General features: G+C 46.7%; 1 protein-coding gene across 2 annotated transcripts in view; it reads right to left on the reverse strand.

Moving 5' to 3' along the window:
• The window catches only part of LOC139413917 (solute carrier family 6 member 11b), a 63,278-nt gene that overhangs the window by 35,779 nt on the left and 9,053 nt on the right, over positions 1-18,446 (reverse strand). For both annotated transcript variants that reach the window (XM_071161775.1, XM_071161776.1), the window contains exons 5-6: positions 18,085-18,166; positions 11,168-11,300 (exon numbers count right to left, since the gene is read on the reverse strand). In XM_071161775.1, the coding sequence (XP_071017876.1) occupies positions 11,168-11,300; positions 18,085-18,166 (215 nt within the window). The remainder of the gene's footprint in view (positions 1-11,167; positions 11,301-18,084; positions 18,167-18,446) is intronic.

Consider the following 18,446-nt stretch of genomic DNA (forward strand, 5'->3'; position numbering starts at 1 on the left):
CCCTCCTGTAGGTTAACTCCAACCCTGTTCCTGGAGAGAAACCGTCCTGTAGGTTTTAACTCCAACCCTGTTCCTGGAGAGATACTCTCCTGTAGATTTTAACTCCAACCCTGTTCCTGGAGAGATACCCTCCTGTAGTTTTTAGTTCCAACCCTGTTCCTGGAGAGATACCTTCCTGTAGGTTTTAACTCCAACCCTGATCCTGGAGATCTACCCTCCTGTTGGTTTTAGCTCCAACCCTGTTCCTGGAGAGATACCCTCCTGTAGGTTTTAACTCCAACCCTGTTCCTGGAGAGATTACCCTCCTGTAGGTTTTCACTCCAACCCTGTTCCTAGAGAGATACCTTCCTGTAGGTTTTAACTCCAACCCTGATCCTGGAGATCTACCCTCCTGTAGGTTTTAACTCCAACCCTGTTCCTGGAGAGATTACCCTCCTGTTGGTTTTAGCTCCAACCCTGTTCCTGGAGAGATACCCTCCTGTAGGTTTTAACTCCAACCCTGTTCCTGGAGAGATTACCCTCCTGTAGGTTTTCACTCCAACCCTGTTCCTAGAGAGATACCCTCCTATAGGTTTTCACTCCAACTCCAGTTGTAACTAGCCTGATTCATTTTATCGACCAGCTGATTATTAGAATCTAGCTAGATTAGGGTTGGATTGAAAACCTACAGGAGGGTAGCTCTCCAGGAACAGGGTTGGAGTTAAAACCTACAGGAGGGTATCTCTCCAGGAACAGGGTTGGAGTTAAAACCTACAGGAGGGTATCTCTCCAGGAACAGGGTTGGAGTTAAAACCTACAGGAGGGTATCTCTCCAGGAACAGGGTTGGAGTTAAAACCTACAGGAGGGTAGCTCTCCAGGAACAGGGTTGGAGTTAAAACCTACAGGAGGGTATCTCTCCAGGAACAGGGTTGGAGTTAAAACCTACAGGATGGTAGCTCTCCAGGAACAGGGTTGGAGTTAAAACCTACAGGAGGGTATCTCTCCAGGAACAGGGTTGGAGTTAAAACCTACAGGAGGGTATCTCTCTCCGGGAACAGGGTTGGAGTTAAAACCTACAGGAGGGTAGCTCTCCAGGAACAGGGTTGGAAAGCCCTGCAATAAAGTAATACTGCAAAATTCACTTTATGTCCTGAATACAAAGTGTTATGTTTGGGGCAAATCCAAAAAAACACATTACTGAGCACCACTCTCCATATTTTCAAGCGTAGTGGTGGTTGCATCATGTTATGGGTATGCTTGTAATCGTTAAGGACTTGGAAGTTTTTCAGGGGGAAAAAATGGAGTGCAGCTAAGCACAGGCAAAACCCTGGAGGAAAACCTGGTTCATTCTGCTTTCCAACAGACACTGGGAGATGAATTTACCTTTCAGCAGGACAATAACCTAAAACACAAGGCCAAATATACACTGGAGTTGCTTGCTAAGAAGACAGTGAATGTTCCTGAGTGGCCGAGTTACAGTTTTGACTTAAATCTACTTGAAAATTATAATGGACAAATGTTGCACAATCTAGGTGTGGAAAGATCTTAAGAGATTTACCCAGAAAGACTCACAGCTGCAATTGCTGACAAATGTGCTTCTACAATGTATTAACTCAGGGATGTGAATACTTACGTAAATGAGATATTTCTGTATTTAATTTCCAATACATTTGCAAAAATGTCTTAAAACATGTTTTCGCTCTGTAATTATGAGGTGCGTAGATGGGCGAGAAAAAATATAGATTTAATCCATTGTGAATTCAAGTTGTAACACATCAACAAATGTGGAATAAATCAACGGGTTTGAATCTCTCTGAAGACTCTGTATATCATACCATCTCTGTTTGACATACTCTATAGGGGAAGGCATAAATCCCAAACACTACCTAAATGAATATCATCTGCATGCAGACCTGGGATGTTCTGGGTATTCAATCCCATATCTGTTGTCAATGTCGTTTCATTGGGAATTCAGTGAATAGCTGTGATTGGTCAATCAACAAGTACAAACCACCTTTTGAAGCAAGTAGCCCAAGTGGACACAACAAGTCTGTTACTCCACAAAGCAGTCCGCCAGCCAGTCCATTCATACGGGCGACTGCTGTTTCACTATACAGTCCAGTGACCTGGGTCACCTGCCGGGGGGTTGTGGGTAATTGGGTGTGCACATGCCCGAGCCAGATCATTTTCCCACACTGCCTCAGCTGGGATCCCCCTCCCTTCCCTCTCCTCTCCTCTCCTTTCCTCTCCTCTCCTCCCAGACCTGCAAGAAGCTGGGTAACAGGGCTGGGGAGGGAACAGGACCAGAGACTGGGTCACAGGGCTGAGGAGGGAACAGGACCAGAGACTGGGTCACAGGGCTGAGGAGGGAACAGGACCAGAGACTGGGTCACAGGGCTGGGGAGGGAACAGGACTGGGGAGGGAACAGGGCTGGGGAGGGAACAGGGCTGGGGAGGGAACAGGGCTGAGGAGGGAACAGGACCAGAGACTGGGTCACAGGGCTGGGGAGGGAACAGGACTGGGGAGGGAACAGGACTGGGGAGGGAACAGGGCTGGGGAGGGAACAGGGCTGAGGAGGGAACAGGGCCAGAGACTGGGTCACAGGGCTGGGGAGGGAACAGGACCAGAGACTGGGTCACAGGGCTGGGGAGGGAACAGGGCTGGGGAGAGAACAGGGCTGGGGAGGGAACAGGACCAAAGACTGGGTCACAGGGCTGGGGAAGGAACAGGACCATAGACTGGGTCACAGGGCTGGGGAGGGAACAGGACCAGAGTCTGGGTCACAGGGCTGGGGAGGGAACAGGACCAGAGACTGGGTCACAGGGCTGGGGAAGGAACAGGACCAGAGACTGGGTCACAGGGCTGGGGAGGGAACAGGACCAGAGACTGGGTCACAGGGCTGGGGAAGGAACAGGACCAGAGACTGGGTCACAGGGCTGGGGAGGGAACAGGGCTGGGGAGGGAACAGGGCTGGGGAAGGAACAGGACCAGAGACTGGGTCACAGGGCTGGGGAGGGAACAGGGCTGGGGAGGGAACAGGACCAGAGACTGGGTCACAGGGCTGGGGAGGGAACAGGGCTGAGGAGGGAACAGGACCAGAGACTGGGTCACAGGGCTGGGGAGGGAACAGGGCCAGAGACTTGGTCACAGGGCTGGGGAGGGAACAGGACCAGAGACTGGGTCACAGGCCTGGGGAGGGAACAGGGCCAGAGTCTGGGTCACAGGGCTGGGGAGGGAACAGGACCAGAGACTGGGCCACAGGGCTGGGGAGGGAAGAGGGCTGAGGAAATTTCACTATCACAATTATCAGAGCACTTGCTGGCTTTGGCTAGAAAGGGCTGAGTTCTGATGAATGAACAAGTTGTGGGTGTGCCCCTCACTGGCCAATCGGAACGTGCTCCACGGCCAAATACGTGTTTACTTCAAGTTGTGGGTGTGTCGCGGCTTGGCCCCTCACTGGCCAATCAGAACGTGCTCCACGGCCAAATACGTGTTTACTTCAAGTTGTGGGTGTGTCGCGGCTTGGCCCCTCACTGGCCAATCAGAACGTGCTCCACGGCCAAATACGTGTTTACTTCAAGTTGTGGGTGTGTCGCGGCTTGGTCCCTCACTGGCCAATCAGAACGTGCTCCACGGCCAAATACGTGTTTACTTCAAGTTGTGGGTGTGTCGCGGCTTGGCCCCTCACTGGCCAATCAGAACGTGCTCCATGGCCAAATACGTGTTTACTTCAAGTTGTGTATTTAAGGTCTTTTACAGTACCTTGCAAAAGTTTTTATCCTCTATGGCGTTTATCTTATTTTGTTGCACTACAACCTGTAACCTGGATTTCCTGTGATGGACATACACACAAAATAGTCAAAATTGGTGAAGTGAAATGAAAAAAAAAAACTTGTTTCAATGTTATTTATTTTTTATAATGGAAAAGTGGTGCGTATTCACCCCCTTTGCTATGAAGCCCCTACCTTACCTTCAGAAGTCACATAATTAGGTAAGTTAAGCACCTGTGTGCAATCTAGGTGTCACATGATCTGTCACCTGATCTCAGTATATACACACCTGTTCTGAAAGGCCTCAGAGTCTGCAACACCACTAAGCAAGCGGCACCATGAAGACCAAGAAGCTCTCCAAACAGGTCAGGGACAAAGTTGTGGAGAAGTACAGATCAGGGTTGAGTTATAAAAAAAATATCAGAAACTTTGAACATCCCACTGAGCACCATTAAATCCATAAAAAAAATTGAAAGAATATGGCACATCAACAAACCTGCCAAGAGAGGGCCGCCCACCAAAACTCACAGACCAGGCAAGGAGGGCATTAATCAGAGAGGCAACAAAGAGACCAAATAATTAACCCTGAAGGAGCTGCAAAGCTTCACAGTGGAGATTGGAGTATCTGTCCATAGGACCACTTTAAGCTGTACACTCCACAGAGCTGGGCTTTACGGAAGAGTGGCCAGAGAAATGCCATTGCTTAAAGAAAATAATAAGCAATCACGTTTGGTGTTCGCCAAAAGGCATGTGGGAGACTCCCCAAACATATGGAAGAAGGTACTCTGGTCAGACGAGACTAAAATTGAGCTTTTTGGCCACCAAGGGCAAACCCAACACCCTACATCACCTACGAGAACAACATGTTTTTCATCGGCAGGAAACTGGTCAGAATTGAATTGAAAGAATGGTGTGGTGGTGCTAAATAAAGGGAAACCTGTTGGAGTCTTCCAGATATATGAGACTGGGACAGAGGTTCACCTTCCAGCAGGTCAATGGCCCTACACATACCGCATTTGTATTTATTTTTTTACCTTTATTTAACTAGGCAAGTCAGTTAAGAACAAATTCTTATTTTCAATGACAACCCACTGTTCCTAGGCTAACTGCCTGTTCAGTGGCAGTTAGCAGACCTGGCTCTCAAGAGAAGACAGGCTATGTGCTCACTGCCCACAAAATGAGGTGGAGACTGAGCTGCACTTCCTAACCTCCTGACAAATGTTTGACCATATTAGAGACAACAATTTCCCTGAGATTACACAGACCCACAAAGGATTCGAAAACAAACCCAAATTTGATAAACTCCCATATCTACTGGGTGAAATACCACAGTGTGTCATCACAGCAGCAAGATTTGTCACCTGTTGCCACAAGAAAAGGGCAACCAGTGAAGAACAAACACCATTGTAAATACAACCCATTTTTATGCTTATTTATTTTCCCTTTTGTACTGTCTTTATCCTTTTGGAACTTCTGTGAGTGTAATGTTTACTGTTAATTTTGTTATTGTTTATTTCACCTTTTTTTTTAATTATTATCTATTACATTTGCTTTGGCAAAGTAAACATATGTTTCCCATGCCAATAAAGCCCTTTAATTGTCATTGAATTGAGAGAGAGAAAGAGACAGAGGGGAGATACAGGGGGATTTAAGGAGGGAAGAGAGAGAAAGTGAGAGAGAGAGAGAGAGAGAGAGAGAGAGAGAGAGAGATAGAGAGAGAGAGAGAGAGAGAGAGAGTCAAGGACAGCTTCTGATCCAGGCACTGAGCATCATGTTGTCGTCCATAACCCCAGCACAGCTCTAAGTATTCTATTTGTATCTCTTTCCTCTCCCTCTGTGCGTTGGAGAGGGAAGATGCTGAGTGATTTTTCCACCACTATATTTCATAATCCTTCAATCCCTCTAGCTCCAGCCTCTTCCCTCGTTCCCCCCATCACTCTATCTCTACATCCCTCCATCTCAACCGCTCGCTGGCTCGGAGCACCGGCCTCCCTCCCTCCCTCCCTCCCTCCCTCCCTCCCTCCCTCCCTCCCTCCCTCCCTCCCTCCCTCCCTCCCTCCCTCCCTCCCTCCCTCCCTCCTTGAGAGAATTAGTGTCTCAATTAGGTTCTTTAGAGCAGAGTCCTGCCGTCTTGGCACAGACACACATCATTACTTAACCCCTTCAGTGTTCCCCACAACGCTTGGCACCCAGTCGCCAACTCCTCTCACCCGACTAGCTACATCAGTGAGTGTGACCGCCAGACTTGTCATTCAGCCATGTTGAATAGAGTTACATAACTCCTGTTGTAGTTCTCATGTCAATCATATATGAGACTCAACGGAATAAAACTTGCTTCTTCGCAGCATATTATCTGAACCCACCCCCCCATAGTCAAGTTTAAAAAACACTATTTGCAGAAGAAGGGAGTGTGAGAGAAAGAAAAGCCCCTAGTCTAATAAAAATGATCACATCTCAAACCCACTGCCATCACACCACCCCAGCACATGACTGAGCAAGTCAAAAATAATATACCCCCCCCCCCCCTAAAAATATTTTTGTTGTAAAACGTGAACTTGGAGGTATGATATTTGTGCATCATCACTCATTATTCAGGATTATCCACATCCACATTAATTTAGAAAACATATTATATATTATAATAAAAGTGACTCCAAAATGACACAATACATTATATACCATTATATACCATTAAATCAAATCAATGCGAGTGTAGCGAAATGCTTGTGCTTCTAGTTCCGACAATGCAGTAATAATCAACGAGTAATCTAACCCAACAATTCCACAACTACTACCTTATACACACAAGTGTAAAGGGATAAAGAATATGTACATAAAGATATATGAATGAGTGATGGTACAGAGCGGCATAGGCAAGATGCAGTAGATGGTATCGAGTACAGTATATACATATATACATATGAGATGAGTATGTGAACAAAGTGGCATAGTTTAAAGTGGCTAGTGATACATGCATTACATAAAGATGCAATAGATGATATAGAGTACAGTATATGATATACCATGATATACCATTATATACCATTAATTTAATTTCTATTGGGCACAAAATAATCTGGAACACAAGCTTGATGTAATCATTGCATGCTATGAATATGGAACCAAATACTTCACTTTTTACTACGTTAATACACATATAAGTGAATTTGTCTCAATACTTTAGGAACCCCTAAAATGGGCTGTAATTTCTAAACGGTTCACTCAATATGGATGCAAATACCCTCGGATTAAAGCTGACAGTCTGCATTTTGTGCTGGAGTACAGAGAGCCCAAACAACGACAACAAATGTCACTGTCCCAATAGTTTTGGAGCTCACTGTACATCTAACCACAGCAGACAGCTCACTGTACATCTACAGAGTGAGAGAGAGAGAGAGAGAGAGAGAGAGAGAGAGAGAGAGAGAGAGAGAGAGAGAGAGAAGTGAGTAGGTGAGAGAGAGAGGATGAGGGGGGAGAGAGAGAGAATGAGGGGAGAGAGAGAGAGAGGAGGAGAGAAAAAAAAATGAGAGTGAGGCTAGGAGAAGGAACTCTGCATGCCCCTCATGAACGCTCTACTTTCCTCTCAGTGAAAGCAGAAATCAATCTTGGACTGTTCCCTAAAGACCCGGGCTATGAAGGAGCATTCTTTCGGCTTACTTCACGTTGGGACAAAAGACACTTCAGGAGATATAGGCCTCCTTCGCTGCCGAGTCCTCTTTTCTCCTGTACAATGTGAGCCCATTCATTTTTCCACATCTCTCTTCATTTCTCTTTCTCTCCTCCCCTTCTCATTCTGGTTCATTGAATCTGTTCTACTTTCTTAAAGACTGCAGGGAGAATGGAAGGGACTGGGTAGAGGCTCAAAGAACGGAAAGGGGGACAGGGAGAGAGGGGCACAGAGAGGGGACAGGGAGGTTGGAGAGAGGGACAGGGAGAGAGAGGCACGGAGAGGGGGGCAGGGAGGTGGGATAGAGGGGGACAGGGAGAGAGAGGCACAGAGAGGGGGAATGAGAAGGGGGACAAAGCACGGAGAGGGGGACAGGGAGAGAGAAGCACAGAGAGGGGGATAGGGAACTTGGACAGGGGGACGGAATGGGACAAGGCACGGAGAGGGGGACAGGGAGGTGGGATAGAGGGGGACAGGGAGGGAAAGGCACAGAGAGGGGAAAGGAGAAGGGGGACAAAGCACGGAGAGGGGGACAGGGAGAGAGGGGCACGGAGAGGGGGACGGAATGGGACAAGGCACGGAGAGGGGGACAGGGGGTTGGAGAGGGGGACAGGGAGAGAGAGGCATGGAGAGAGGGACAGGGAGGTTGAAGAGGGAGACAGGGAGAGAGAGGCACGGAGATGGGGACGGAGAAGGAGGACAAAGCACGGAGAGGAGGACAGGGAAAGAGAGGCATGGAGAGGGGGACAGGGAGGTTGAAGAGGGAGAGAGAGGCATGGAGATGGGGACAGGGAGGTTGAAGAGGGAGACAGGGAGAGAGAGGCATGGAGAGGGGGACAGGGAGGTTGGAGAGGGGGACAGGGAGAGAGGGGCACAGAGAGGGGACAGGGAAGTTGATATACACAGAAATGGTGACTGAGTTTGTCAGAAAGTGTATAGGAGATGTTGTTCCCACTGTGACTATTAAAACCTACCCAAACAAGGAAAACCGTGGATATATGGCAGCATTCGCGCAAAACTGAAAGTGTGAACCATCGCATTTAACCATGGCGAGGTGACTGGGAATATGGCCGAATACAAACAGTGTAGTTGTTCCCTCCGTAAGGCAATCAAACAGGCAAAACATCAGTACAGAGACAAAATGAAGACGCAATTCAACGTCTCAGACATGAGACGTATGTGGCAGCGTCTACAGACAATCACGGACTACAGGGAAAACCAGCCACAGAAGTCTTGCTTCCGGACAAGCTAAACACCTTCTTCGCATGCATTGAGGATAACGCAGTGCCACCGACGCAGCTCCCAAGGACTGTGGGCTCTCGTTCTCCCTGGCAGACGTGAGTAAGACATTGAAGCGTATTAACCCTCGCTAGGCTGCCGGCCCAGACAGCATCCCAAGCCGGGTCCTCAGAGCATGCGCAGACCAGCTGGCTGGAGTGTTTATGGACATATTCAATCTCTCCCTATCCCAGTCTGTTGTCCCCACTTAATTCAAGGTGTCCACCCTTGTTCCTGTTCCCAAGACTAGTTAAGGATCACCTCTACCTTACCTGACACCATAGACTCACTTCAATTTGCTTACCGCCCCAATAGATCCACAGACAATGCAATCGCCATCACACTGCACACTTCCCTATCCCATCTGGACAAGAGGAATACCTATGTAAGAGTGCTGTTCATTGACTAAAGCTCAGCATTTAACACCATAGTACCCTCCAAGCTCATCCTTAAGCTCGGGGCCAGGGTCTCAACCCCGCCCTGTGCAACTGGGTCCTGGACATCCTGATGGGCCGCCCCCAGGTGCAGAAGGTAGAAATCAACACCTCCACTTTGCTGATCCTCAACACATGGGCCCCACAAGGGTGCGTGCTCAGCCCCCTCCTGTACTCTCTGTCCACCCAAGACAGCGTGGCCACGCACACCTCCAACTCAATCATCAAGTTTCCAGACAAAACAACAGTAGTAGGCCTGATTCCCAACAATGACGAGACAGCCTACAGGGAGGAGGTGCCTCAACGTCAACAAATTGAAGGAGCTGATCGTGGACTTCAGAAAACAGCAGAGGGAGCACCCCACTGTCCACATACACGGGACGCAGTGGAGAAGGTGGAAAGATTCAAGTTCCTCTGCGTACACATCACTGACAATCTTAAATGGACATCACTGACAATCTGAAACAACACCTATTCAACCGCAGGAGGCTTTACTCATTTCATATGTATATACTGTATTCTATTCTACTGTATTTTAGTCAATGCCAATCTGGCATGGCTCAGTCTAATATTTATATATTTCTTTATTCCATTATTTTACGGAATACAAGCATTTCACTCCACCCGCAATAATATCTGCAAAATGTGTATATGTGAGCAATACAATTTGATTTGATTTGGAGAGGGTTTTTTGCTTGCCTGAGGTAGAGTATCTCATGATAAACTGTAGACCACACAATCTACCTAGGAGGCTTTCATCTGTATTTTTCGTAGCTGGTCTACATCCCACCACAGACCGATGCTCCACTAAAACCACACTCAATAAGCAGACAGGAAAACACTCATCCAGAGACCACTAACATGGTCCAAGCACAGCAAGACAGTTGTGAAGAGGGCACGACAATTCCCCCTCTCCCTATTCCCCCTCACGAGAATAAAAAGATTTGGCATAGGTCCTCAGATCCTCAAAAGGTTTTACAGCTGCACCATCGAAAGCATCCTTACGGGTTGCATCACTGCCTGGTATGGCAATTGCTCGGCCTCTGACTGCAAGGCACTACAGAGGGTAGTGCGTACGGCCCAGTATCCAGGACCTCTATACCAGGCGGTGTCAGAGGAAAGCCCTAATAATTGACAAAGACTCCAGCCACCCTAGTCATAGACTGTTCTCTCTGCTACCGCATGGCAAGCGGTACCGGAGCGCCAAGTCTAGTTCCAAGAGGCTTCTAAACAGCTTCCACCCCCAAGCCATAAGACTCCTGAACATCTAATCAAATGGCTACCTAGACTATTTGCATTGCACCCCCCTCCTACGCTTCTGCTACTGTCTGTTATTATCAATGCATAGTCACTTTAATAACTCTACCTACATGTATATGTTATCTCAATTACTTCGACATCTGTGCCCCTGCAAATTGACTCTGTACCAGTACCCCTTGTATATAGCCTCCACATTGACTCTGTACCGGTACCCCCTGTATATAGCCTCCACACTGACTCTGTACCGGTACCCCCTGTATATAGCCTCCACACTGACTCTGTACCAGTACCCCCTGTATATAGCCTCCACATTGACTCTGTCCCAGTACCCCCTGTATATAGCCTCCACATTGACTCTGTACCAGTATCCCCTGTATATAGCCTCCACATTGACTCTGTACCGGTACCCCCTGTATATAGCCTCCACATTGTTATTTTACTGCTGTTCTTTAATTACTTGTTACTTTTATTTCTTATTCTTACCAGGTATTACCCAAATCATTACCACCCCCCCTCCACACACACACACATTTCCATTTCACACAACAGGTAAGATATTGCGGTGATATGCAGTGATATTGCAGTGATCTTGTAACCATGCGTGAAGTCTAATACTGAGATCCCTGTTCAAAGAGTAGCAGAACCTTCCACGTAACTCAATTCAATACTGTATCCAGGAAGTAATGAGAAAGAATCTCTTTCATCGCTCGATCGAAATCTAAAGGCAATGTTCCGCAATAAGGCTCGACTGTTATAGCTAATGAAAAAATGTTTTACCTTTCCGGTGGATTTGGGCCCTTTCCATATGCAGAAGTAGCAGATGACCCAAGCCAGAGCCAGACACAGAGCCAGTTCCCAGCGTAGCTTCCCGATGTGTTCAATCCCACTGGAGATCTTGAGGACACGACGTCTGTTTGAGCAACGACGACAAAAAACATATCAGGAAAGACACACAATTAATAAAATATCTCTATAAAAAGGTATCTTTAATGTTGTTTTAAAATTAGAAATGACATCTTAAACCATTGGTTGGTATCAACTGCATTTCAATTGGGGTTTTCTGTGAAATGGAATTGACCCCCAACCCTATCCAAGACATACTGACATATCATGACATATTTCATGTGCATTATCAATTAGGTGATTGAGTGATTGAGTGTCTGTGTCTACAGTGAGAGAGAGAGGAGAGATCTGGGGCCAACCCTGGCCATTGATCATCTATGTGTTCCCCCACCCATAGCCCATACACAGAGAACCCAGTACCCAGATAACCCAGAGAAACCCGGGCCCTGTATCCAGAGAACCCAGGGCCCAGTACCCAGAGAACCCAGGGCCCAGTAAACCCAGTGCCCAGATAACCCAGAGAAACCAGGGCCCTGTATCCAGAGAACCCAGGGCCCAGTACCCAGAGAACCCAGGGCCCAGGAGCCAGTACCCAGAGAACCCAGTGCCCAGATAACCCAGAGAAACCTGTGCCTTGTATCCAGAGAACCCAGGGCCCAGTACCCAGAGAACCCAGGGTCCAGTACCCAGAGAACCCAGAGAACCCAGGGCCCAGTACCCAGGGAACCCAGGGCCCAGTACCCAGAGAACCCAGGGCCCAGTACCCAGAGAACCCCGGGTCCCGTACCCAGAGAACCCAAGGCCCAGTACACAGAGAACCCAGTGCCCAGATAACCCAGAGAAATCAGGGCCTTGTATCCAAAGAACCCAGGGTCCAGTACAAAGATAACCCAGAGAACCCAGGGCCCAGTACCCAGGGAACCCAGGGCCCAGTACCCAGAGAATCCAGAGAACACAGGCCCCGGTACCCATAAAACCCAGGGCCCAGTACCCAGAGAACACAGAGAACCCAGGGCCCAGTACCCAGAGAACCCAGGGCCCAGTACTCAGAGAACCCAGGGCCCAGTACCCAGAGAACCCATGGCCCAGTACCCAGAGAACCCAGGGCCCAGTACCCAGAGAACCCAGGGCCCAGTACTCAGAGAACCCATGGCCCAGTACTCAGAGAACCCAGGGCCCAGTACTCAGAGAACCCAGGGCCCAGTACCCAGAGAACCCAGGGCCCAGTACTCAGAGAACCCATGGCCCAGGGCAGAACACTGTTGAAACCAGTCTCGTTCCTTCACTACTCTGGGGTTGGAGTGGCAGCTAATAAGTCTTCCAGTGCTGCTGGGGTCCTGACTGAACAAGAATCAAATGCCAGACCTGGCTCTAGCCTGGTCCCAGATCTGTTAAAGTGCTGTTGGCATGACAATGACCTTAAGAGTTGAATTAGGGCCACACTGGTCCCAGATCTGATCTATAGCCGAGTTGTCATGCATGTCAATGACCATACGCGTTGGCAAGATATCACATGCAGATTTGGGACCAGCCCTGGTTCAACTCTTAAGGTTTGGGACCAGGCCAGAAAGACATCCACAGGGAATACCAAGTGACTTCATTGTATTTCAATATGGCTGCCATGGAGTCCATGAACGGACAATGCTGACCTCACAAAACTAGCAACACTTTCTGAAATGTGACATGACGATACTGTAATTAGCATGAAACTATTATACTGTAAAATATGACATGACAATGAAACTAGTATACTGTAAAATATGACATGACGATACTGTAATTAGCATGAAACTAGTATACTGTAAAATGTGACATCTCGATGCTGTAATTAGTATGAAACTAGTATAATGTAAAATATGACATGACGATACTGTAATTAGCACGAAACTAGTATACTGTAAAATGTGACATCTCGATACTGTAATTAGCATGAAACAAGTATACTGCCACTTACACAACACTTAGTTGTTGTCAATTCTCCATGAACACCAGATTATAGTACAGATGCCATGTCGTTATTTGAGCCAGTTTTTACAGATAAATAGGGAATGTGAATGTGAATGTAAACAGGGAATGTGAATTGTGGATTATAATTAATGGACATGTTTTGTAGGGGTTGATACATTTTTCATTAGGGCAAATCAAGTCTGAAATTCTAAAATGGAAACGACAAACTATTGAATACACTATAAGTTTTGATTTCCAGCTGCGCAGGAAAATTCCTGCAACAACAGGATGTCAAAGGAAGGTACTGCATCTGTAAAAGTGTAGGAAACTGGTTAGCCAGCTGATTCAAACTCCTACTCTGGCTCAATCTGGGAGAGCTACAGTGGGATAGGCTAACCTCTGACTATGCTAACCATAGCATAGGCTAACCTCTGAATAGGCTAACCATAGGATAGGCTAACCATAGGATAGGCTAACCTCTGAATAGGCTAACCATAGGATAGGCTAACCTCTGAATAGGCCAACCATAGGATAGACTAACCTCTGAATAGGCTAACCTCTGAATAGGCTAACCATAGGACAGGCTAACCTCTGAATAGGCTAACCATAGGATAGGCTAACCTCTGAATAGGCTAACCATAGGATAGGCTAACCTCTGAATAGGCTAACCTCTGAATAGGCTAACCATAGGATAGGCTAACCTCTGAATAGGCTAACCATAGGATAGGCTAACCATAGGATAGGCTAACCTCTGAATAGGCTAACCATAGGATAGACTAACCTCTGAACAGGCTAACCTCTGAATAGGCTAACCATAGGATAGGCTAACCTCTGAATAGGCTAACCATAGGATAGGCTAACCTCTGAATAGGTTAACCATAGGATAGGCTAACCTCTGAATAGGCTAACCTCTGAATAGGCTAACCATAGGATAGGCTAACCTCTGAATAGGCTAAACTCTGAATAGGCCAACCATAGGATAGGCTAACCTCTGAATAGGCTAACCTCTGAATAGGCCAACCATAGGATAGGCTAACCTCTGAATATGCTAACCATAGGATAGGCTAACCTCTGAATAGGCTAACCATAGGATAGGCTAACCTCTGAATAGGCCAACCATAGGATAGGCTAACCTCTGAATGGGCCAACCATAGGATAATCTAACCTCTGAATACACTAGCCATAGGATAGGCTAACCTCTGAATAAGCTAACCATAGGATAGGCTAACCTCTGAATATGCTAGCCATAGGATAGGCTAACCTCTGAATGTGATGTGATAAGCCAGGTAACCAAACAGGGTTTTGCTACGGTACTTTGACTCAACCTGCTCCTAGAGTAGATGACTATGAGCGTTAGCTAGCTGTTTGGCATCGCTCCTATAGCCCGGTCAACGATTGTCCAGGTTCAGAGAGATATCATACAGTAGCATTTCGTATCCTTAATAGCTGCCTGTGTGTCCCCCCAAACTACACCCTATTCCCTATATAGTGCACAACTTTTGATCAAGGCCCTATGGGTAGTGCACTATATAGGGAATAGTGTGACATTTGGGGCAGAGCCTCGCAGTGATACAGTAGCCTTGCCATCTCTTCTATGGCCGCCTGCCCTTTGGCAGCCAGACAGGAATCCTGCTCCCAACAACACAACATGCTGACACAAGCAGATTTGTCTCCACATCATAACATCTCCGGCTGTGCAAGATCTCCACTGATGCTGGTAGACACAAATTATTAGGGAAATGGTTAAGTATGTCAATCGTAGGCTACAGCAAATTGTTGTCTCTTGGGTTGCACACTGAGTTTCCCTCAGTTTTACCGGAGTACTGCAGCCAAACCAACAGTAGGCTGTCTGCATATACACTAATATACTGGAGCCCAGGATTGGGATAATTTGCGTTTCAATTCCAGTCAATTCAGAAAGTAAACCAAATTCCAATTCCAGATTTCGCTCATTGAAAAGCATTGGTAATAATTGGAATTGGAAATTCATTGCACTTCCTGAATTGACTAGAATTTAAATGGAATTTACTTTACATCTGCTGGAGTCACAGTCACAATAGACTGGCTACACATACAGTAGCCACAGGGATACAGCTAGCTAGGTTGCAATGGTATCCGCTTCGCCAGCATTGTAGAACTATTTACTATGCTCTTATGTGGGACAATACTGACAATCCGGAGTTCCAATCCGGAGTTCCAATGTTCCAATCCGGAGTTCCAATGTTCCAATCCGGAGTTCCAATGTTCCAATCCGGAGTTCCAATGTTCCAATCCGGAGTTCCAATGTTCCAATCCGGAGTCGCCAGGAGCAGCGGGCCTACGCTATCCTGCTGCTCGTGGGCCAGTGAAAGGTTCAACCAATTGTGTGAGGGGTAGGAATGGGCAGATATTTCCATCCCCCTCTCCAGCAGTTGTATTGGACAGTTCAACGGTGAGAAATGTCTCTGGAACTAAAACGTTGTGGTACCCAGGAGCACGAGTACTGGACATCAATAACCTGCTCCCCAACATTATAAACCTGCATCAGGACATCAATAAGCTACTCCCCAACATTATAAACCTCAATCAGGACATCAATAACCTGCTCCCCAACATTATAAACCTGCATCAGGACATCAATAAGGTGCTCACCAACATTATAAACCTGCATCAGGACATCAATAAGCTGCTCCCCAACATTATAAACCTGCATCAGGACATCAATAAGCTGCTCCCAAACACTTTAAACCTGCATCAGGACATCAATAAGCTGCTCCCAAATACTTTAAACCTGCATCAGGAAATTGAGTCTATCATAGTTTGTGTGGGATTCAAGGACATTATGAAGGGCAGCTCAGAACAGCTGAAGATGGATTACAGAACTGATTGGTTCTCTGCTTGACACCAACAAACGCCCCATAATATCTCGCCATCTGCCCTCCCTAAATCGTGGCATTGAACAGTTCAACAGACTTGTATCCCTCCGTAACTGGCTACCAGACTATTGCAGTTCTGCGGGTGAAACATTTATTGACAATGTTGATACCTTCTGGAAGCATAGCTTGTTTTATAAGGAGGATGGGATCCAACCAAATAATTTGTGTTCCTTGATCCTTTCACAGCATTATAAGGCTGCGTTGAGATAATGACTTATCAATGACCCAAACCCAGCTCAGTTAATCCCTACCATTGAGACACTGAGTCATCAGTAAACCCCAGGAAGAGTAGCTGCTACCTTGGCAGGAACTAATGGGGATCCATAATAAACCCCAGGAAGAGTAGCTGCTGCCTTGGTAGGAACTAATGAGGATCCATAATAAACCCGAGGAAGAGTAGCTGCTGGCTTGGCAGGAACTAGTGGGGATCCATAATAAACCCCAGGAAGAGTAGCTGCTGTCTTGGCAGGAACTAATGGGGATCCATAATAAACCCCAGGAAGAGTAGCTGCTGCCTTGGCAGGAACTAATGGGGATCCATAATAAACCCCAGAAAGAGTAGCTGCTGCCTTGGCAGGAACTAATGGGGATCCATAATAAACCCCAGGAAGAGTAGCTGCTGCCTTGGCAGGAACTAATGGGGATCCATAATAAACACCAGGAAGAGTAGCTGCTGCCTTGGCAGGAACTAATGGGGATCCATAATAAACCCCAGGAAGAGTAGCTGCTGACTTGGCAGGAACTAATGGGGATCCATAATAAACCCCAGGAAGAGTAGCTGCTGCCTTGGCAGGAACTAATGGGGATCCATAATAAACCCCAGGAAGAGTAGCTGCTGCCTTGGTAGGAACTAATGAGGATCCATAATAAACCCCAGGAAGAGTAGCTGCTGCCTTGTCAGGAACTAATGGGAATCCATAATAAACCCCAGGAAGAGTAGCTGCTGTCTTGGCAGGAACTAATGGGGATCCATAATAAACCCCAGGAAGAGTAGCTGCTGCCTTGGCAGGAACTAATGGGGATCCATAATAAACCCCAGGAAGAGTAGCTGCTGCCTTGGCAGGTACTAATGGGGATCCATAATAAACCCCAGGAAGAGTAGCTACTGCCTTGGCAGGAACTAATGGGGATCCATAATAAACCCCAGGAAGAGTAGCTGCTGCCTTGGCAGGAACTAATGGGAATCCATAATAAACCCCAGGAAGAGTAGCTGCTGTCTTGGCAGGAACTAATGGGGATCCATAATAAACCCCAGGAAGAGTAGCTGCTGCCTTGGCAGGAACTAATGGGGATCCATAATAAACCCCAGGAAGAGTAGCTGCTGCCTTGGTAGGAACTAATGAGGATCCATAATAAACCCCAGGAAGAGTAGCTGCTGCCTTGGCAGGAACTAATGGGAATCCATAATAAACCCCAGGAAGAGTAGCTGCTGCCTTGGCAGGAACTAATGGGGATCCATACTAAATATACAAATACAGCTACAGTAGCTTAAGTAAAGAATATCGGGCAAAACTAAATCTGAGACGTCTTAGGAGCACTTACACCAATGGTGGGGTGCGACCTGTGACCGATGTGCAACCCATGAATATAGTTCAGCCATACAGTATGGTGTAGTTCGGCTATATAGTATAGTTCAGCTATATAGTATAGTTCAGCTATATAATTAAGTATAATTCAGCTATATAGTATAGTATAATTCAGCTATATAGTATAGTATAGTTCAGCTATACAGTATAGTATAGTTCAGCTATACGTCCAGTATCAATATAAATATAATTTTATATTTTAATTGATCCTTTATTTAACTAGGCAAGTCGTTTAAGAACAAATTGTTATTTACAATGACAGCACTACACCGGCCAAACCCGCACGACGCTGGGCCAATTGTGAGCCATCCTATGGGACTCCCAATCACGGCCGGTTGTGGTACTAGCCTGGATGCTGATGCTATACATACAGTATGTTTATATTATAAAACAATGTACTCACTCCCAGAACTCTACAACAGGCGAGGTGGAGTTGGGGTTGAAGGTGAAATTGGTGCCGTTCCTCTGGAAATCGACACAGTTCTCTACAAGGAAACAGGAGACATATCACAGTTCTCTACAAGGAAACAGGAGACATATCACAGTTCTCTACTAGGAAACAGAAACAGGGAACATATCACAGTTTTCTACTAGGAAACAGAAACAGGGAACATATCACAGTTCTCTACTAGGAAACAGACAGTGAACATATCACAGTTCTCTACTAGGAAACAGGGTACATATCACAGTTCTCTACTAGGAAACAGACAGGGAACATATCACAGTTCTCTACTAGGAAACAGACAGTTAACATATCACATTTCT

Source organism: Oncorhynchus clarkii, chromosome 7, assembly GCF_045791955.1.
Source record: "Oncorhynchus clarkii lewisi isolate Uvic-CL-2024 chromosome 7, UVic_Ocla_1.0, whole genome shotgun sequence".
NCBI lineage: Eukaryota > Metazoa > Chordata > Actinopteri > Salmoniformes > Salmonidae > Oncorhynchus > Oncorhynchus clarkii.